Raw genomic sequence first — 23854 nt, forward strand, 5'->3', positions numbered from 1 at the left:
GTTAGAAATATCCCTGTCATATATTACAAAATAATTACTATGCCGTTAGTTACCAAGCATAAATCATAACATAACTCAGGTTGGTTGCACAATAGCAAGTGACTGTACAAAAACACATTTATTAACGTTAAATAATCTTGTAATTTAGGCCATAATTATCTGTGTAAAAAAGTAGTACCTAGTCAGAACTCAACTAGCCTAGTTAATCAAATGACATTTGTTAGGACTGAATTTGGATTAAAATAACACATGCAGTTTGTGTCCCTACATGGAGAAATTAGCCAAATACTTGGAGGCAAGTTATTAAGATTACTATCTGTCACTTTAAGGTCAGCATGTGAAATTATTACTTATTCTTTAGGTAAGCTATATTCTTAGAATGTTACGAACGCCAAAACGGAAAATAACGTACATTTAAACAAAAACTGATTGCTCTTAACTTTTGTTAAATGAGATTCTTGAGCACCACTTAAACGCCTCAAAATTGCCATGCTTGGATTGCTTGTTTCCGTCGGAAAATATTGTCGTTTTCCGTGATCACATTTTTCTATCACCTTTTTTCCTCACATATATCAAATCGTTACAGTAATTTTTCCATGAAAAATGACAGAAAATGCAATCCAAACACAACCTTAGACTTCCGTGATTAGTTGCTGAATAATACTATACAATGGCATTATTTTGTGACTTTTGAGATTTAACTTAATTAAATGATGGTTTCGTACTCCTTGATAAGGCTAAATTTGGTAGTAAACATATTATTGGACCATTATTGGATTTTTTTTTTTACGTGATTTGGGAGTGTTTCTAAATCTTGATGCGTAACCAATATTTACTTAAGGTCACCTACCTTTTCATTCTTAACTTCGTTTTGTAGTTTTCCTACATTGAAGCCTTACTCTGGACAATTTTCAAACATCCCATTTGATAATAAAGAGAGTGATCTATGCATTTGCGGTTTGCAATACTTTTGTTTTTGGTGCATTGTACAATTATATTTCACTAAGACTGAACTTCAAGGAATCCTGTCCCGCCCTTTTCCATTTTTTAAGTTCTGTGCACTCCAACATTGTATCTTTTCTGTCAATCTCACTAGAGTAGATCCCTGGACGCACCTAATTAAAGGTGACGATTGCTTGGGTTGACTGGATGGAGTATCGGAAACAATACTCCTCGCGAACAAATTTAAATATCTATTTGGAGGTGAAGTTCATGTTCTCCTCTCTTTTGAAATTCATTTAATAAAATTTAGGGGTGACGGCCTTTCTTGCAAGTTTGTTATATGTGTGTGTATGTATATATATATATATATATATATATATATATATATATATATGAGTGAAGTTCATGTTCTCCTTCCTTTTTAAATTCATTTAATAAAATCTAGGGTGACATCCTTTCTCGCATATAGAGTTTGTCATATATATATATATATATATGTATGTATATATGTAACAATCATGTATTACTTTTTTTTAACAAAAATGGTAAATTTTATTAATATTAGGAAATCAGGTTACACACAGATCCTCTTAATATCACTATTACGTACACTCCTCCCTATAGTACATTCTTGGAACTCTACAAATACATGCTATATCAAAATTTTGGTCGGAATTCCCCACTCGACCAACTTCCTCCAATTCTCCTTAGTCTGAGCAATTTTATCCCGAGAAATAGCTGCATAATGGACTATGTTAACAATGACATCAAAGGATATCCACATCTGATCTCTACTTTGAATGGAATCTAATTTCATTTCGAACTCTTCAGATGGCACTGTCACCGCTAAAGCCATCCTCTTGAATTGATTGCAAAATGAGTCCTCTGACTAGTGATGCGCAAGCCAAGAGATTTCACAATCCCAAGAGAGTTTACGTCTAAATACACCGCACATGTTTTGCACCTTTTGCCAAATTCTTTGTGTAACCGAGCAATTAAAAAATAGGTGATCCACACTTTCCTCAGCTGTTGCACAGAAAACATATATGGTTTGTTGATTCCACCTTCGACCCCCACTTCCTCAGTCTATCCGCTATTGCCAATCTTCTTTTACAAAGTAGCCAAAGATAAAGGAGCACCTTGGTACATGATTTTTACCCCAAACCAGTTTGTAGCATTCTGCAGCTGGTTTTCTACCTCTAATTGCCTTCAAAGCTGATGTAACAGAAAAAACACCATTACCACTTGCAGTCCATCTAGCTTGATCTTCATAATCTGGCATAGGAACAAAACTTTCGGGAGTTAATTGCTTCGGCCTTTTTACTTCCTTTGACATTTTCCTATCTTGAGGCCACTTCCATTTTTCGTCTTCATGATAAAGGCCACTTTATCATGAGTTGCACCCAAAGCAGTGTAGTGGATTTTTTGAAAACTGCAAGAATAACGGTCCCACAGGATGCCAGCATCATACCAAAAATTTGTTTGAAGACCATTCTCAGTTACATTCTGAATAAACGATTGAGCTACGGGAATTAGTTTCAATAATTTTCTCCATATCCAAGAAAAATCCATTGGGATCTTAATACCCCAAAAGGACTTCCTTTTCAACATGACTTCATGAACCCATTTCACCCATAAAGAGTCTTTCTTGCTGCGTATATTCCAAATGAGTTTCATCACTAGACATTTAATCCACAAGAACAAATCCACAAGACCAAGTTCACCTTCTTTTTTTGGTAGACATATATCCTTCCAACCTACTCTCGCTCAGTTCTAACTTCCCCTGCCCATAGGAATGATGCAATGATACTATCAATCTTTTAAACAAGAAGTTTTGGAAGAATAAACACACTTGACCAATACAAATGTATGCTATTCAAGACAGATTGTATAAGCTGTATTCTACCACCATAACTCAACTTTTAGTAGCCTATCCTTGTATTTTCTTATGCAGCTTGGTGGATATTGGTTGACAATCCTAATAGGATAATCTGGATGTAATTAATGGCAATCCTAGATACTTCACTGGTAGTAATCCTCTAGGCATTTTGACTAATTTACTGAGCTTATCAGCTTTTTGATCAGCCACCCCAGCAAAGAAATCAGACATTTCTGAAGATTTAGTTCCAACCCTGACATTTCTCCAAATTCCTCCGTAGCAACAGCAATAAGTGCAAAGGATCTCTCTGTAGCACCAGAAGTTATGAAGAGATCATCCGCAAAGTCAAATGTGTTAGCCCAATCTTCTTCCAGTGAGGATGAAAATCAAAACCAGTTTGCTTAACTAGCCAATTAAACAAAGCACTGAATCCTTCCATTGAAATCACAAAGAGGTAAGGGGAAATGGGATCCTCCCGCCTCAAACCTCTTTCACTGGAGAAATATCCAATAAGTGATCCATTGAAATTGAGTGAGAATTTTGCAATAGTGACACATAAAACCACCCATCTTGTAAATTGAACAGGGAATCCGAGCACTTCTAGATCAGCAAAGAGATACTCCCAACATAGAGAATCATACGCTTTCATAACATCATTTTTCAAAATAGATCTGGGCTTACCCTTAGTCCTTTGATATCCTCTCACCAATTCATGCATTACCAGGACATTATCAATAATATGCCTGCCCTTAACAAAGGCATTTTGAGTATCACTGATAATAGTAGGTAGGACACGTTTCAATCTAGCTGCCAAAATTCCAGAGAAGCACTTATACAAAGTGTTGCAACAAGAAATGGGCCGGCAATCCTTCATTTTATAGCATTTTCAATCTTTGGGTTCAGGGTAACAGCAGTGCTATTTATAGGCATATACATATAATTCTGCTCAAAAGAGAACCTTAAAGCAAGTATCACATCCTCTCCTACCACACTCCTTTTAGCTTTAAAAAACTCTGTAGTAAACCCATTTGGTCCATGAGCTCTCCCATCCTTCATGTTAAAAATTACCTGCTTAATCTCTTCATCAGTCACAATAGCTTCCAGCATTGTTTTTTGCTCATCAGTAAGTGTGTGAGTGAAGACAAGACTCAATCGGATCCCATTTCACCTCATTAATCCCCATGTCTACTGAATAGTTGTGTGTAGAAACTAAGGGCCATTGCTCATACTCAGTAATAGTAGCACCATGGTCATCCTGCAACATCAGAATCCTATCAATCATGTATCATTAATAGGCTAAACTTTCAATAATAGGTTGTCAGATCATTGTAAATTTTTTATTTTATGGAGACGATAAACCTATTCTATCCTACACTAGGGAGAGAGGGCGGACCTAAAGAGGTCCAAGGATAACTCGCAGGGGATTGAACCACCACTGAATCAAATTGGTATATTACGCATCCGCCTGAATTTTTTTTTAAGCAAAGCCATTTAATGTAGCAATTGCTGAACCTTGCCCCCCACCCCACCAATCTTTTAATACTTTGGTGGTGGCCATTGGGTCCAAAGTTGGTGGTTGTCAGATCATTGTAACTTGAATTTCATTAATAACGTTATGGTGTAAAATATCAAAAAATAAAATTTCAAGTGATAATATGAAAATAATTGATTAATGTTGAGGATACAAAACTAGAAATTATTTAAAACGGTATGGGTAGAAAGCCGAAGTTGAGAATGCAAGCAGTATACTAAAGAACGAATTTCTTTATTACTAGGGTATTCTATTTGTGACCTGTGGTGGCACAACATGAACATGAAATAATGGGATGGGTCCATCATGAGCTATTATCATTGGCCTGGTATGCATACATTTCCTCAGAAGAAGTTTATGTGCTTGCAAAAATGGTGACAAATAGTTCTGGTCTCCTGAATTTTGCCATATGAGAAACTTGGTCCTAAATATTTTGACCAAAATAAATAGAGTAATTTTTTTTATACACTGTTAGCATGTATGCGAGTATATGTAGATACATGTCGCGGAATTCAATTTCAATTTCAAAATTCACTTTTTGCATAAACGACATACATCGACATCCGTTAGTATAAAAAATTCATTATATTGCCAGTGAATAAAAACTTAATCCAAATAAATATAGTTTCCAAAGTTTTTTAGGCAAAATTTGATAATTAATAAAAATTCAACAATGCCTAATGATTAGAGTCAAATATTCACGTTAATCAAAATTAAGCTCTGACTATACTTCATTAGTCACCTATCAAATCTGCTAAATCTTCTTTTCTATGCGTTGGCCTCACAGCTATGATGTAAAAGAGTTGAACGACCTGTAGGTAGTTACCATCATCTTTCAAGAACTGCGACTGTCGTGAAACTGAACTGAACTACCCCCCGACTGCAACGATTTTTGTAATGAGACATAAGCAAGCTTTTTCTATTAAAGTGCAATGATCATGGACAATTGAAAAGGTTAGGAATAACTTTTTGTGATGAGATCTGGAATATGTTCATGATAATCAAATTGAACAAGACCTTCCATTTGAGTTACTATTTTGAAGTTTTTGTAAAAAGTGTATTATAATGTTTTGATGTATGTGAAATAAAAATGTGACTGAGAAATATATTCGAGAAAAACATAAATTTTTTTTATTAGAAACCTACAACCCAAATTAACATAACCCACTCAAATTAGCACTGGATTCCCAGGCTGCACAATAGTACAACCAATCATTTGGCAACCTTCTATCATACCAATGGTACTCATCATCTTCATCTTCCACAGCAATGATTGGAAACGGTTACGGGCCATGGCCTGGCAGCAATATTAACCGCGCTGGTAAAACGCAGGACACTATTGGGCGAAGATGAATTGGGTACAAAGCCCATATATCAGACACCTTTATTAGCATCTTTGTGAGGATTTTCATTGGGCCTAGACGTGGGATTACAAGGGTGGTCCTGGAACTTACCTGGGCCCGATTCATGAAAAAGAGAGAGTGCACCAGTAACTTGTGAGTCCTCATGTATTTTTCTTTTCTGTTTTAAATAATGGGAACACTTGCAGGATAATACTCCAAAAGGAAGGGAGAATCCAATTGATTCATACAAGGAGTTGAGACATCTATGTGCGCTAAAGAAATAGACACATCTTTTGTATTTTTTTTTAAGTTATTGAATTGGACAGGGTAGTGGCTTCACATGCTCTTATTGAAATAGGTCTCTTAGTTGATTCTATTTTTATATTTAATGGTGAAATAACCTACTAAACAAGGGGGAGAGATGGATTAGGTGGTTCAAAAAAAGGAAAAGTGCCCGGGTTTGGTCCTTCCCACTTACTGAAAATAAAAAAAAACTACTATGCAAATTTTATCTTATTGTGAGCAGGATGGGGCTGGGGTTTTTTTGTGTTTGGGGGGGGGGGGGGGGGGGGGGGGGGGTTGAAAACAAATAAATAACTATCAAGTAAATAAGCTCCTTGTTAGTGAAATACATGATATTATATCCGATTCATAAAGTTTCCTCCTTAGTACTTCTTACAGGATTACTAGTGAAACAAGCCTCAAGCAAATTTTCTGCAATAGAGCTGCATAGAACTTATCATTTTACGTTTGATGTTTCCAGGATAATTTAAGATTGTTGATTAGCTCTTCATTCGTCATAAGCTTCCTTCTATCTAGTCGAAAGTGTAAATGCAGGTAAATGGTAAAGGGTTACTTAGCTAAGATACCTTTTTTTTTTTAGATACTTAGCTAAGATACTTAGACACCACTTTTAGGAGTTCAATTTCAAGTATATGTTATTTCTTATGTTTTTCAAGAAGATGCTGAGATATGCCAATTTCCTTAGCTACCGTAGTAGATCATCTTTGGGTTAGGCTAAAGGTACAACCGTACAAGTTCTAAACTACTACATCTTTTGCTAATGTCAAGTTTTCAATCCAGTATGGACTACCGGTTAATTGCAAGTTTGCAACTTATTTATTCACAATGATGATACCAAACAAGAAACAGCATATTAGCAACAGGAATGCGATGTTCTCTTCCAAAACAAAATGTTCTAGGAGATAGAGAAGTGCAAATTACAAATGCCATCTTGGACGATGTGTTTCCTGTGGATTATTATTTGGTGTTGCGGACGCAGCTGGCTCAGATCTTAAAATGGTCAAGACCTGACTTGTCAATTGGCCTTGAGAAGAAGTTACTCATATATTCTCCAACCGTAAACTCCCTATAAACTGGAGGGGTTTCATCTGATATCAACTCTTTGGCAGGATAATAGATCTTTTCAGGCACAGCAACACCTATCAAAAAGCACGCCACTGAAATCCTAGGGCCTATTCTGTTTGCAATCACTCTGTGCTCCCTGCTCTTAAACTTGTCATTCGAAACAATCTGACCAATATTTGGATTGAAATGTATTAGTAGCCATATCAGATTCATTTCAGAGTTTAGGGGGTTAATTAATGTAGATGCTAAAATATCTTTGGAGACATACCTGAAGAAGATCTGCAATATTGACTACCAAACCTCCTGGGATTGGAGGCACATCTGTCCAGTTGTTATCATGCAAGAATTGAAGGCCACCAATATGATCTTGTAGAAGAATGGTAAGAAAAGCAGGATCTGTATGCCTGCTAACACCGAGAGTTAGGTCTGGCTCAGGGCATGCGGGATAGTAGTGGCACACAAATGTCCGGCCCCTTGCACACTCCATGGCTCTTAGGTTGTCCACTTTAATGCCAAGAGCTTCTGATAGTAACTCAAATAACGTTTCTGCCAGCTTGGTTATATGATTTATGTAATCCATTGCTGAACTTCTACAATTTGGTATACAAGTACAAAGGAGATTTGTTATAGATGGAATCTTGATTGACTTGGAATCAAAATCAGCTAGTGAAATGTCTCAAGTAAATTGGTGATTAAAATGGTTTACCTGCAAATCTCAGGCAGTTCATCAGGTACAACTTCATTAGAGTATAGCAAATTGATGGTCATAGTGTCCCTCCAATTAGCAACTCTTGAACGGTACAGATCGATGTTGCTTTCATATCTCACCTTTTGGAACTGATCGCGAGAATAGTACTCTTTCTTCAGCTCTGCATCTTGTTCATGAAACTTGCAAGTTCCATCTATCATTCCATCCAACACGCTGGATGGAATTCCATGATTGACTACTTGGAAAAATCCCCATTCCTCTGACACTTGCCTTAATTCATCGACGATACTCTTGCGCTGATCATCGGTTTCTATGCCACTGAGATCTAGCACTGGAAGTTCTGCCTGGGAATAGCCAAGGTTTAACTCCTCAACAAGCTCATCCGGTGGCCGAATGAAAATTCTGGGAAGACTAGCAACTCCAGCATCAATAAGCCCTTTAACCCCTGCTTTTGTGTCATCAAAGGCCTTCAGATCTTTTATTCTATCATCATCTACACCTGATTGAGTTGTAGCCTCTTTGACACCTGACTCATCCATAGTTTAGACTGCAAACTGTGTATTCTGACCTGCAAGTTTCTAATCTGAGCTTATGTCATAAGCTCAAGTTTTCAGTAAAACAGACCTAGTCAATTACTTTATAGCAGAAGAAACAAGTTGGCAGAATAATTAATACTTCGATTACTGTATTTTAAGGAGCAATTATTCTCTGAGGAAGCACCTCATCTAGAAGCCTCTAAATTTTTCATTGACTTTCAAATATTTTAAGTTTTTTTGAAAGAAATCTATTAATTAAAGGGTAAATTACACTTTACCTCCTGTGGTTTAACGATTTTTCATATAATTCCCTTATAGTTTTAAAAATCATACAAAATCCTCTCATAGTTTGGACTAAAGTATTAAAATGATAGAAATGATCTTCTGTACCAGAACAATATCGATATTACTCTTGTTTAAAAACTAATGATTTTATATTTTATCACATAATCTCCATATGATTTGATGTTTTACCACACGATTCCTTTATAGGTTTCAATATATATATATATATATATAATCCCCCGATGATTAATAAATAATTTCCAAGTTTATATAGGGATATTTTAAATATTTTAGTTTACTCTGTTATAGAATGCAAATTGTATCTATTTTATAAGGAGATTATGCAAATTCTATCATGAGGAGATTATGTATAGTTTTTGAAATCACATGGACATTATTTGAAAAAGTGCTAAACTATAAGGGGTTAAAGTGTAATTTATCCTTAATTATATAACTCTTCTGACTGTTTGCCAATGGCCAAGTGTGTGGTGGCTTTTGATTGTACAATGCACTATTAGACGACACAACTTTGGCGGAGAAATAAGTTGGAAGGTCAGAGGAAGAGAGTATAACTAAGAGAATTCGGACTCGAACTCTTTTACTTGTGTTAAAAAAATGACATAACTTGCAATGGTAATTGCATTTGGCTTTGAGACTATTGGACCATAATTAACATCGAATGGACAAAGAAAGAAATTCTTTAAGGGGAAGCCCTCGAATCAAAAAATATTTATGTCTTTCAAGCAGGTAAAAAAATTAAATGGAAAAAAATGATTATCCTTCTGTCTTGCGTTATGTTTCCCTTCTTTGCTATACCGGAGTTACTGTCTCAAGTGCTGCAGTTAAGTTTAAGCCAATTCTAGTGATTTGACTAGTCCAAACGTAAACGAGAGTTACTATCTAGATTAATTAAGCCAATTAAGTTGACTAGTGATTTGATTTTGAATTTGGTTAGTGAACAGGACTAATAGATATATCATCAACTCTAGCTCTTCAGTGTTTGTACAGGCTAGGGCTGCAAACGAGCCGAGTCGAGGCGAGTCGAGTTTTGAGCTAATCGAGTCGAGTCTCGACTAAATTTTATCAAGCTCGAGCTCGAGCTCGACGAGCTGGCAATTTTCGAGCTCGAGCTCGAAAAAAATAAAAAAAATTTATTTTATTTTTTTAAAAAATAAATAAAATAATATTTTTTTCTGAATAAATAATAAAATATTAAGGATATATCCGTAATTTCACTATGAAAATAAAAAATAAAAAAATAAATATAATATACGTAATTTTATTATTAAATAAAAATAAAAATAAAAAATTTATATATATATATACTCAACCTCGCGAGCTGGCTCGCGAGCTAACGAGCTTAATATTCTGAGCTCGAGTTCGAGCTCGAGTTTGACTCGAGCTGGCTCGAGCTCGATTAATGTCGAGCTCGACTCGAGCTTGACTCGAGCCGCTCGCGAGCGGCTCGATTCGTTTGCAGCCCTAGTACAGGCTAATCGGATAATTGTTCTGCATTTTTTATAATTATTTCTTGAAAATGCTAGATATCTCCTTTTGTTTGGACGTCTCATTTTTCAACCAGGTGCATGATCTTTGAGTGTGTAACTATCAGATCAGAATATTTTGCAAATTATGATTGCTATTAATAAAGTTCAACTCAGATAAACGAATCTGCAGCACGAACGGTGCTGCTATCTTGCAAAACAGAGATTTAGGAGTGAAAAAACAAGCGCACATACACATAACATGGTCCTTATTGGTGTAATGTGTTCCATATAGAGTATTGGACAGAGCTATGGATTTGCTGGCAGATCAGATTTTCAGTTTCTAAAGCCGGAAGTTATCAAGTGACCTTGAGAAGTCTTTGAGATACTCTCCAACTTTGAATTCTTTGTATAGTGGTGGACTTCTTCTGAAATCAGTTCTTTGATTGGACTATAGATCTTTGCAGGTATGATAACATCAGTAAAAAAGCATGCCACTGATATTCTAGGTCCAATACGGTTTGCTAGCACTCTGTGCTCTGCACTCTTGCCATTCGAGACAATCTGACCAATCCTCCAGTCATGAAATGTGACATGTACAACTAATTCTCAATCTAACTATCCAAGTTTAAAATGTTATCCTTTAAACAAAAAGGCTGATAGAGACATTGATCAAGTGAGCATGAAGTCCCTGATTCAGTTCTCAATTTAAGGCTTCGTCTTTACTTATATATATTAGCCAACATTCACTACTTTGGTTTAGAAAATACACATCTAGAACGTAAATGTTAAGACGATAGTGTAACTTAACTAACATAGGTACAGCCTCATTTCATTTTGAATTTAGAATGATACATAGGTTGTGACTAATTTATGGTGGGTGTGGATGTTTTCCAAAAAAAAAAAAAAAATGAAGCACAGAATTAATTTTACATTAATATGAGGATAATGTCGTCATGACCCGCTAATTTAATTGTGCCACATTTTGGTCTGTGTATCTATACACACACATATATGTGTATATATATGTATGTATGTATGTGTACATGTATGAGTGTGTGTGTATGTATATGGTAGAACCCCTTATACAAGGGAGGGATGCTAGCCCTGTTATATTATTAAAATAAAAACAAATATGGAGGAGGACTTAAACGTGACCTCTAGTACATAAAGAAAGCAGATAAATAAGGAATACTACTCTCTTATAAAATAAGCTCTCACATATGGCATTTGATAACTATCAAGATTGACTAATGCTTTAGTACGCGAAGGAAGACGGGCTAACCCATCAAAGTAGAGATTTGAATGTAAGGATAGAGATGCAATCCCATTGGCTACTGCATTTGCTTCTTGAAAGATATGAGAACCCCACCCGGAATAACCCGGAGTAGAAATCGAATGTAACTCAAAAAATTACACTACGGCCATTTACCAATGCTATTGGAATTAACCAAGTGAATCTGCAAATGATATATATATATATATTTATATATATATGAACATGTTGTAGTTAACTTATATAGCTACAGGTACATATCAAATGCAAATTAGAATGATTAGTACATAACTAATAAAGTAAATTGGGCTATTTCCTTATTAAAAAAAAAGTGAAGTACTTAAATTGTGAGTTGGAGTAAATTCTTACAATAATGAGAGCAATATTGTTGTAGCCACTGGTTTAATTAGGCTAGCTTATAGCTTTATCTTCACTCACATTAATCAATTTACATTGCTTCAATGTAAAAAATATAAAACAACAATTTGACTATTGAGATGAGGGTAATAATTTATCTAACATAGTTAACAGTTCATTTGATTTATAATTTAAAAAAATATATACGTGATTGCACATTGAATGTTCCAAGCGAGGCATATAAACTCTTACATCATTGAGAAGATAATACCCTACTGGCCAATTAATCCACTAATGAAACTTTACAAGGCTATTTTTTCACTAATGGTAGCTAGTTTGCACTGCCTTAGCGTAAAAACTATAATGTTCAATTTTCCATGCAGTAAGAGAAATATCTTGAAAGAGACTAAGCATTTTACTTTCAGTTTAGTGTGAAAGTGGAGCAATTTCATGTATCAATCACGATTTTGTGCCTTTGGATTGAAACTTACAAGGAATTTTATTCTTTGGTATAAGATGACGAGAGGACGATGTTAATGGTGAGCGGTTAGTGTAACTCATACTATTTTGTGCTTGTGGATTTAGACTGAATATTGTTTCTTGTTTATAGCATAGTGGAACACATTAGAGGAATAATTTTGGGGCGATCTAGTGCAACTTTGATCGAGGGATGCCTAATAGAAGAAACCCCATTATATCGCTTTATATTTTGTAGATAGGGGTACATAGTCATGTACATATGTTCATGCTTAGAGCAGCATCATTCTTATCCGTTGCTCACTGAGATAACTTAGATGTATGATGAGTCTATGTTTTTTCTAATAGTGCTATATATTAATAAGATAGATTTATGGTGTTTGCAATATGAAGAGGTGATTTTTGGTGGATAGTTAAGTCGACCTAAATCAGCCCTCTCTGAAGTAGTAGGATAGGTCCGAAGTGAACCTTCTGAGCTGAGGTGAGTGGCGGGGCTTCTCCCCTGAGATCACTCCGACGATCAAGTTAGTATGAGAACGAGAATAATAAGAATATGAGTCAATGAACAGTATGCTTACTTGTTGGGATCGTGTGCGGGGTATTTATAGGAGAGTAGAGGACAGGACGGAAGGCTCATGCTAGTGGGACCCACTCTCTGGCATTACGACTCTGTCCACTGTCAGGAGGCCTGACCCTGACACTGTAGGCTTCTGGGTATGATGACGGCGAGTATTGTGCAGGCGCCATTAAGTGCCTCCAGTGCTTTTCAGATAAAGCACTGGTCCTGGGTGGTGTCAGGCGGCTTGACATCATCAGCGTGCAGCTGAGGTGAAGGTGCCGAGGTCACTGTGACGGCCCCACTTCCCCCTAGGGCGTACCCCAGGGTTCAGCGGGTCGCCTGCCCAACTCTCGCCAGGACTCACTCACTATGGAACTCAAATCATGTATATACATCCATAGACAATAGATGCTCAAGTAAAAGATAAGAAACTTCTACACACCAGAAGTCTTCAAAGTTTTTACCATTCAAGTACAAACATCGAATATACAAGGGTTCTCATTCCTCATACAACCAGTCCGTGCCAAGCATTAGGGCGAGAACCATTACAAGGCCAAAGAACTAGATCAACTAGACTATACAGAACGCTCGTCCTTGCTCGCCTTCCCCTGCTAAGGAAAACAATTGACGTGGTATGAGCTAAAAAGCCCAATGAGGTTCTATATATATAAACAAGTAATTAAACAAGGAACATTAGTCATGTAATAACATTTAATCCAGAAAACATGTTCAATATAAAGCAATGATAATACATTCATTAAAAGGATACAGGCTCACGAGGAGCTATTTGTTTGTTCGTTCGTTCCCCTGACATTTCCCCTTATTCCTCCAATCGTTTGAAAATACATTTTTTGTAAGTAGAATCCCTCGTTCATCCTTTTGTTCGTTCATCCCCTTTTCCGGACGTTGACCGGACTCTACCCATCCGGACATTGGCCGGACTCCACCCATCCGAACGTAGTCGGACTACAAGGTAATACTCGAGTATACCAAATTCACCCAGGGTCACCATATCGCCCGACCGAGTCCGCTTCTGGCTCGAGTCGATCGGTAACGAAGGGCAGGGCCCAATTCAGCCAAAAGGCTTACATCATGCGCAACTAATGTTTCCATCATTAAATCATTGAAAATTTCATATTTATTTAGGTCGAGTGCGATAAAGTACACACTCACCTAGAAAAAGTTCATTTTAGAAATCATAGAAAACAAGTAACATTTAATCAAATAGTCACAAATAATCACATAGACCCAACAATCCACATAGTCATAGAAACAAAACGTATATAGAACACTCACCTACGTATGAAAAACAATGGCAAAATATCTCTCCGGATATTATCTTTAATCACCGAGAAAACCTAAGATTAAACGAAAAGAATATTACAGCTCATTTATCACAACCAATTAGGTGCAATCAAAGAGGCTCGACGAATGATGAGTAGAACGTAATAAAAGACTTTAAAGTGTAACGAGAACATTTGGACCCGTGGACAAAAATAACTAGGGTTTCATAGACCACACATAAAACCAAACTCAAAAGGGTTATAAAATTTTCTAATGGAAACACTTGAACTAAAGACAAGTCAAAATCCAACTAGATAGACTAAGAAATACCGTTTTTGGAATCGTTTATATGGTTGAAACTTATCTCATATTCAAGTAGATATTGTAGACTAATTGTCTTAATGAAATTCATGAAAAAGAGAGGACAAAATACTCAAGAAAATCCTAAACTACTCCTCTTTATTTGGTAAGAGTAAGTAAACATTTGGTGTAACGACCCCACCTCCCCCTAGGGCGTACCCCAGGGTTCAGCGGGTCGCCTGCCCAACTCTCGCCAGGACTCACTCACTATGGAACTCGAATCATGTATATACATCCATAGACAATAGATGCTCAAGTAAAAGATAAGAAACTTCTACACACCAGAAGTCTTCAAAGTTTTTACCATTCAAGTACAAACATCGAATATACAAGGGTTCTCATTCCTCATACAACCAGCCCGTGCCAAGCACTAGGGCGAGAACCATTACAAGGCCAAAGAACTAGATCAACTAGACTATACAGAACGCTCGTCCTTGCTCGCCTCCCCTGCTAAGGAAAACAATTGACGTGGTATGAGCTAAAAAGCCCAGTGAGGTTCTATATATATAAACAAGTAATTAAACAAGGAACTTTAGTCATGTAATAACATTTAATCCAGAAAACATGTCCAATATAAAGCAATGATAATACATTCATTAAAAGGATACAGGCTCACGAGGAGCTATTTGTTTGTTCGTTCGTTCCCTTGACATTTCCCCTTATTCCTCCAATGATTTAAAAATTTCCTTTTTGAGAAGTAAAACCCTCGTGCCTGCGTTTGTTCATTCATCCCTTTCCGGACGTTGGCCGGACTCCACCCATCCGGACGTTGCCGGACTACAAGGTAATACTCGAGTATACCAAATTCACCCAGGTCACCATATCGCCCGACCGAGTCCGCTTCTGACTCGAGTCGATCGGTAACAAGGGCAAGGGCCCCGTTCAGCCAAAAAGGCTTACATTCATGCGCAACTAGTATTTCAACATTTAATCACCGAAAATTTCATATTTATTTAGGTCGAGTGCGATAAAGTACACACTCGCCTAGCAAAAGTTCATTTTAGAAATCATAGAAAACAATTAACATTTAATCAAATATTCACAAATAACCACATAGTCACAACAATCCACATAGTCATAGAAACAAAACGTATATAGAACACTCACCTATGTATGAAAAACAACGGCAAAATATCTTTCCGGATATTATCTTTAATCACCGAGAAAACCTAAGATTAAACGAAAAGAATATTACAGCTCACCTAGCACAAACAATTAGGTGCAATCCAAGAAACTTGACAATTATAGAGTAGAATGTATAAAAGACTTTAAAGCGAAACGAGGACATTTAGACCCGTGGACAAAATAACTAGGGTTTCATAGACCAAACGTAAGTATACCAGTTCAAATAAAAACTTAGTCCTCGAGCGAAAATTTGGGCAGCATGCCCTTTGTGTTTACCTACTTTTCCAGCCATTTAGGCTTCATTCTTTTACTCAATCCAACCCAAAGTTATCCATAATACAATTTCAATTCAATAGCCATTCCATAGGCTCAAAACAATACAAGAACAAGAATGAAGCTAATATCAAGTGCGGAAATGAAGTTACAAAAGACAGATTTGACGTGTGGTCATGGATAGAACACATCCGAGGCTACGCTTATCGGATTGAGGTGAAACTTATACCAATTCGAAGCTAAAACAAAATTCTACAATTTTCATGAAGAGAACTTAATCAAATTTTCAGTGTAATCTAATCAAATTCCTCAATTCATATAACCTGGTTCCAACTATTCGGCTAATCAACCGTAATGCATTCAAATGACCATATCTCAGTCTACCGAGGTCCGATTAAGGCGTTCTTGGCGGCACTGGAAAGCTAAGACAGGGTACTAAAACTTTCATGTTTTAACAATTGGCTAAATCTGAACGGATTATAGTGAACAAATACAACCAAAGAGACTAAACTGTCCACGCGGAATTCTGGAAAGTAACCTAGATCAGCGAGGGTATTTTCGTCTTTTCATAAGCTACGTTGCTCCGATTGAGCTGAAATTTTGTGGGAAACTATAAAATATCATTCTCTACAACTTTCATGTTTTATGCCAAGCCAAATTCGGCCTCTAACTAGGTGATATAGAAACGGGCAGAACTGAATTTTCAAGTCCCTGAAATCTGGAAATTCTTGAAATCAAATGCTAATTTCTTTATTTTTGGCTTGCTTCACCATCTTAACTTCCCATATTAGACTTTAAACATCAAAGCCCCAAATTTTAAGCACTAGAAGAATCATAGGAAAACTGTAAAAATTCCAATAAAATGGAAAAATCATGATCCAAGCCTCTATTTCACCACATACATCAATAATTCAACCATATGTGACATATTTAGCAACTAATCATGCATTTAATCGGAGAATCAAGATTCTAGCATATATACCTTTCCAAGGCAACTTGAAACAAGTGTTCAAGGTCTTTGTTCCTCAAGAAAATTACACCGGTAGGTAGCACTTGAGCTAGATAACAACTTAATCGGAGTAGATTTGCGCGAATAGAAGAAACTTTTCAAGATTTGGAGAAGAAATGAAGGAGAATGAGATGAACTCTCTTTGTCTCTCTCTCTCTCTCTCTTATTTCGGCCAAGGAGAAGAAAAAATGAAGAAGAATGAGCTAAGTTTGTAAGATAAGAAAGCAAGAAGATTAGGATTAATTTGGACCACAAGTTTAGGCAACACTTGGCTTGATTTCCACCACAAAATTTTCTCTTTCTTTCCTTGCATTTTAGCCACAAATTTCGGTCAAGAGGTCATCATGAGAGAGGAGATATTTTGCTCCATTAGTAATAAACTTGTATGGCAAGAAAGTGGTGGTCAAGTGGTGGTTCAAACGGTAGTGCACGGTACACGTCGGTGTGATGCGTTTTCTCTTAAATCGCACGTACTAGGGTTTTTACTTCCAATTCACTAACTTTTTATCATTGCTTCTAACCACATATTATTGCTCACTTAAAAGTCACTCTTAAGCACCAAATTTGATCCTTACTCGGTACCGGATAATTATACTGCGGTTACATGAAAAATCCGATTTCACCTTGAATTGAAAACGAATAGGAAAACCCTAATTTCCTATGGTCATTGGCACTTTTCTAGGGTGATTGAACCATGGATAACATGAAATAATAATTTTCAAATAAAAGGGAATTTTTGAGAAATATGCAAGAAATTTGCGAGTCCTCACATTTGGAGTTTCCAATTGAAGAAGGATCATGTTTTTAAGAAGGAAAAACGGTCATAGTATTATACAAGTTCAAATAGAACTTAGCTTTCGGGCGAAAATTTGGGCAGCATGCCCTTTGTGTTTACCTAATTTTCCAGCCATTTATGGCTTCATGATTTTTTTTTCAGCCAAACCCAAAGTCATGTACAGCACAAACTCATCATAATAGCCATTTGATAGGTTCAAGACAATATAAGAACAAAAATCAAAGTAATAACAAGTGCGGAAATGCAATTTGACAAAAGACAGTTTTGACGGGTTCATGCATAATGGTCACAACCGGAGTTACACTTATCGGATTGGGATGAACATTATGCCGTTTCGAAGCTAAGACACAGGGCTACAACATTCATGAAGGTATCTTAGTCCAGTTCCTAATGTAACTTAGTCAAATTCGCAAATTACTAAACTAGAAACCAATTCGTCGGCTGTTTAAATGTAGAACACTGTAATGGACATATCTCAGAGTACACAAGTCTGAATCAGGTGTTCTTAGAGGCATTTGAAAGCTAATTCAGAATACTACAACTTTCATGTTTTGGAAAAAAGCTAAATCAGAATGGATCCTAGTCGAAAAACGTGATAAACGGGACTTAACTGATCACACGGACTGCTTGGGAAATACTTAAAACAGTAAGGGTATTTTGGACTTTTCACATCTTACGTTGCTCCGATTGAGCTGAAATTTTGTAGGCACCTATAAAATACTATTCTCTACAACTTTCCTTCTTTGACCTAAGGCCAATTCGGCCTCTAACATAGGGATTCAAATTCGGACAGAATAGGATGAAAATTTCCAGAAATCTGAAATCTTTTGGTTTCAATGATAGTTTTCTTAATTTCTTGCTACACTTGCTACCAAAACCCCCTATATAACCTTATATACAACATATACTAACTATACAACAAGTTTAGGCAGAAATTAATCAAATTCTAACTTACATATTTCATCCAAAAATCACCACAACAACTTGCATCACTTGTAATCAAACCCAAAACATGGACTATTTAACATCTTAAACAAGAATAAAAGGATCAAAGCCATAGATCAGATTTTATACCTCAAAAAGAAGGCTTGCAAGAGTGATCCTCCACTATTTCTTGAAGTTTTTGGTTCCCTTAGCTTCCCAAGCTTCCAAACTTACAATCAATCGGTTTAGAATTCGATTTTAGCACTTGGTTGGTGTAAATCAAGAAGGAATTTGTTTTCTCTTGCTCTCCCTTTCTCCCTCTCTTGCTCAGCCAAGATGAAGAATAAAATGAAGGAGATTAAACTAAGTTTGTCTTATAAGAAGGTAGAAAGATAAGACTTAATTCTAACCACAAGTTTGGCCAACACTTGGCTCAACCTCAACCACACAATTTTCTCTTTCTTTCCTTGCATTTTGGGCCACATATTTTGGTCAATAAGTAATCATGAGAGGGAAGATATTTTGCTCAATTAGTGATAAGCTTGTATGGCAAGAAAGTGGTGGTCAAGTGGTGGTTAAATCGGTAGTACCCGGTACACGTCGGTTCGCACTGTTTTTCCTTAAATCCCCCGTACTAGGATTTTTACTTCCTATTCACCAACTTTATATCATTGCTCCTAATCACATATTATTTCTCACTTAAAAGTCACTCTTAAGCACCAAATTTGATCCTTACTCGGTACCGGATAATTATACTGCGGTTACACGAAAAATCCGATTTCACCTTGAATTGAAAACGAATAGGAAAACCCTAATTTCCTATGGTCATTGGCACTTTTCTAGGGTGATTGAACCATGAATAACATGAAATAATAATTTTCAAATAATTTTCAAATAAAAGGGAATTTTTGAGAAATATGTAAGGATTTTGCGAGTCCTCACAACCTGCACGGTAGACTAGGGATCCGGCCGAGCTCAGGGGTTATGCTCAAGACACGGTTGAGCTCCGATGAGGGACGAGGTGAGTTCACCTCGGACACGCGGGCGGCCGAGGTGAGCGTCCTCACAATAGTGATAGTATTATGAGCATATTATTTTTTTGATAGTGTCGCGTGCTAGTACGATGGACCTATGTTGTTTGTAATAACGATAGTACGATGAGCCTATGTTATTATAGTAGTATCAAGTACCTCATGCACTTATTTATGTTTGAGTGACTCCTTTGGAGGTCTGAATGTCTTGTTTTTAGTTTATAATTGGACATTCATTAAGTGTGAAAATAGAGCAATTTGGTGTACCTCAAACTATTTTGTGCATGTGGGTTAAGACCTACAAGAGTTTTTTTTATTCTTTGGCATAAGATGGCAAAAGGGCAGTGCTAATAGTGCAGAGGGTCTAGTGTAACACATACCATTTTGTGTCTGTGGATTTAGATTGAATATTGTTTCTTATTTATGGCATAAGGAAAAAAGTGGTGGCAGGGGGTGATGGGCTAAGGTGGAGGAGGAGAAAGATGAAGAAAAGAAAGAAAAAATTTTTTGCAGTGTTTTGGGATATTTTGAGATACATATTTTAAAATTTTGGGGTATTTTTTAATACAAGTTGCTAAAAACAAAGTTGTATAGTTCAATGGGAGTGTGTTCTAAAATAAGGGTCACTGCAATTGAGAAAATTAACGTACAAAATATCCAATTTTTTTTTGCTTTTTTTTAATGCTCGAACATAGCTTAACAAATTTAAAAAAAAAAATGCTTCCAGTCATCGCAAGTGCTAGAACACCGCATTTTTTTTAAAGTTGCATGCGGCGACTGTGGCGAGCGAAAGTCGCCGCATGTAGTTTTTAAAATTTTGGATGCGGTGACTACATTGTTTTGTGTGGGATTTGATAATTTTTTAAGTAATAGGTGTCATACAGTTGGAGGAGGACGTTAAGAGAAAAGGTATTTTGGTGAGAATTTAGAAGTCGTGCATGGGATTTGGCAACCCTGCCAAATTGTTTCATATTTTACTGCTTCCCAAGTAAAAATGGTGCGTGCGGTTGGCCTCCGTCTTCCATCACCGTTTGAGGACTAGGAACACATCCACATGATCACACACCGTCATACATGTATACAAATTTATGTTTCAAAGAGGCTTCTAACCAAGTCTTATGCATTCTTCACACATTTTTTTTCTTCTTTTATTTTAGTTTTTTTTTTCATGTAAGAGGATCAAAAGTGACATTCTACCTATTCTTTATTGAATTAAAATCGACACTTATAAATACTACATTGGAGAAAATTTTAATTAGCTAACAATTGGTTCCCTTTTTATTCTCTTTATTTATCAAGAAATAGAATTAGAGGCATGAGTGAGCAGTGATGGTGCCGGGATTCTTTTTCTAGAGGGTCAAAATTTTTCTTAACAAAATTATCTTAATATATTATAATCAGAATAATTTCCATTTATTTAAATATATGACATCCAAAAATTCAAATATTAACTTAATTATAAAGGCATGTCTATTTCATAAATATGTAGCGTAGTCATAATGAAAATTAAGACAAAAAATAATTTTTGATTAAATATCTTGTAACATCACAAACCACCCAAGTTACACATTATGTGTGTGTGAATGTATATATGTATATATGTGTGTGGGTGTGTGTGTGCACACACACACACATATATAACTATTTTCAATTTAAAAAAGATAAAAGTTATGTTAATATACCTTGAAATGTCAAACTTTTTTCTTAAAAGTAAATTAAATTTTGCTCTCTTTCATAGAATTAAATTCATCTATGAATGAATCAGTGATATATTTTCTGGTAACTTCCTTTTCTATATACACAATTAGGTAATCATTCAAGAAATTATTTTTCATCTTATTTTGGAGATTTGTTTTGATTATCTTCATAATTGAAAATGTCCATCTATAGTTGTAGTTGATACGGGAAGAGTGAGAATAAATCTAATCAATTGGGTTAGGTTGTATATTTGTATATGAGCCAATAAAATAATCATTTTTGTTTTAGCCTATTGATAATTATGAATTGGGGTCCTTTTATTGTAACATATCAAATTGGATCAATTTACTATGGATCAATTTTTTTGAAAGTCTGTGACAGCCCCACTTTCCATTAGGGCGTACCCCAAAGGTTAACGGACTGCCTGCCCAATTCCCGCCAGGACTACTGAGCCAAAATTCACATTTACCACACCAAAATACGCAATTTAACGTCGAATAATTAATCCATACTATATACAATGGAGTCTCTAATGATTCAACTTAAAGTACAAGACAGAGTATCCAAACTTATACAAATACAAGTGAAGTTTACTAATACAGAGGAGTTTAAATAAAAACAAACTATAACTAGCTCAACTCTTTCCTCAAAATTCACGCTCCCAAAAGTTCACCACCTGTAAGGAAAATAAAGGTAACAGAGTGAGCTTTCATCCAATAAGGTACCAAAAGGCTCACGCAGTCAAGAATCACACAATTACAATTTTAATCGATCACATATAAGCATCAAATAAAAATATAAGTAAACACCACCACTTAGACAAAGTAATTGTAATGCCCGGTGCAACCCAATGAGTACAAACAATTTCACAATGATGCACAAAGATATATCAAATTTAAGCACAATAAAGAAAACTTAATTAAAGAGAAAAGATAAGAAATGCAAACCAAATATCAATCCAATAGCCTCTTCAATTGATGGCGATGCTAACCAAGATGTACAAGTGAAGGTTCACTCCTTCCTCACCCCAAACACACTTTGGTTGAGCCAAGGAGTTTTACAACTATTCTAGTTAACCCTCAACAACCTACACTTGAAAGATCACTCACCCAATTAAGAACTATTTTACACAAATGAGGCAACCTTCACCAAGGTTTTACCACTTCAAGTGATAGGTTCACCTTCACCAAGGTTTTACTCCTCTTAGAGAATAACCTTCACTTGAGCAACCTCACAACCCAACTTTCCCAACCCCTTATACAACCAACAAAGAATCTTTCTACTCAAAAATCTCACTTGTAAGCTTGTATTTTGTGTTGGCAAAAGTCCCTTGTCTTCTTGTGCTTTGGGGTGTTTATAGAAGGTGAGAAATGGCTTCAAAAGGCTCTCCAACGGTCAAATATTAAATGCTGTCAAAACTAGCCGTTGGCCTGTCGGACGTCCGAGACCTCCTGTCGGACGTCCGAACCCTGCGTCCAAACCACCTGTCGGACGTTCGAACCCTGCGTCCGAACGTAGGCAGAGAGTCATCAAATCTTTGCGAAATTTCTCGGACGTCCGATGCGATCGATGTGCGTCCGAGGCGTGCGTCCGATCCTTCCGGACGTCCGATGCTTCCTCACGAGCGTCCGACAGAGTTTCCTTCTTGATGTTCTTCATTCTTTCGGACGTCCGATAGCGTCCGACATGAGTGCCCTGTTTTTGCTTCTTCTTTTATGCCACAAGAATCTGTTCTAACAAATTACTCACATAAAAACATTAGCCCAAATCTACATTTTGGTTTGTTAATCATCAAAACCAAGGATTGATCGACCAAGGTCAACAATCTCCCCCTTTTTGATGATGACAAACAAAATGAAGATTTATTTTATCAAATAAGTTCAAATAAAGCTCCCCCTTAGAAAGTGCCAACATACAAAGAAATTTCAATAAATCCTACAAAGAAATTTCAATAAATCCTACTCCCCCTTTTGGCATCAATCAAAAACAAACTCCCCCTTTATTTTTCAAATCAAGACCATATTGAATATCATAATTTTCAATTGTACTTACAACCATATAGCACTTCTTGGATCAAATCATCATGATGTGCCTAAATATGAGAAATTTCATTTGGTACCCTTTCTTTATAGGGTCCTTGGGAGTTAATACGACATGATCTAGCAATCCACATGAATTTCATGCCTTTTCTCATATTTTTCTTTACATAACAATCATTTTGCATATGTCCAAATTTGCAACAAAAGTTACACATGATAGAAGTATTTTGCACATAGGTGGATTTAATGCAACTAATTTTCTTACTTCTTATCATAGCAAACTTATTTGTGCCTTGAAAAGATTTGCTTTCTTTTGTTTGAGAAAACTTTTGTTTTTCATTTTGGAGAAACTCGTTCAAGTCATTAATTCTTTTCTTTAACACATTTTGTTCCTCCAACATTTTTTCATAAAACTTTGTTTTCTCTTCTAACTTCCTTTTCAAATTATTTTTGCAATCAAAAACACTTTTTTGATTTTTTAAATCATCATTTTCCATTCTCAAACATTTGTTTTCTTGAAACAGTTTGGAGTTTTCTTCCAACAAATCATTTATTTTTGTTTTCAAATC

General features: G+C 36.1%; 1 protein-coding gene across 1 annotated transcript; it reads right to left on the reverse strand.

Moving 5' to 3' along the window:
- Window positions 1-6785: 6785 nt before the first annotated feature.
- Window positions 6786-8436, reverse strand: LOC113689844 (1-aminocyclopropane-1-carboxylate oxidase homolog 1-like). Its single transcript, XM_027207637.2, has 3 exons — window positions 7770-8436; window positions 7332-7653; window positions 6786-7228 (listed from the first exon to the last, which is right to left on the reverse strand). The coding sequence occupies exons 1-3, from the start codon at window positions 8309-8311 to the stop codon at window positions 6983-6985; spliced, it is 1110 nt and encodes a 369-aa protein (XP_027063438.1). The 5' UTR covers window positions 8312-8436; the 3' UTR covers window positions 6786-6982.
- Window positions 8437-23854: the final 15418 nt, after the last annotated feature.

This window comes from Coffea arabica, chromosome 5c, assembly GCF_036785885.1.
Source record: "Coffea arabica cultivar ET-39 chromosome 5c, Coffea Arabica ET-39 HiFi, whole genome shotgun sequence".
In the NCBI taxonomy this organism is placed as follows: domain Eukaryota; kingdom Viridiplantae; phylum Streptophyta; class Magnoliopsida; order Gentianales; family Rubiaceae; genus Coffea; species Coffea arabica.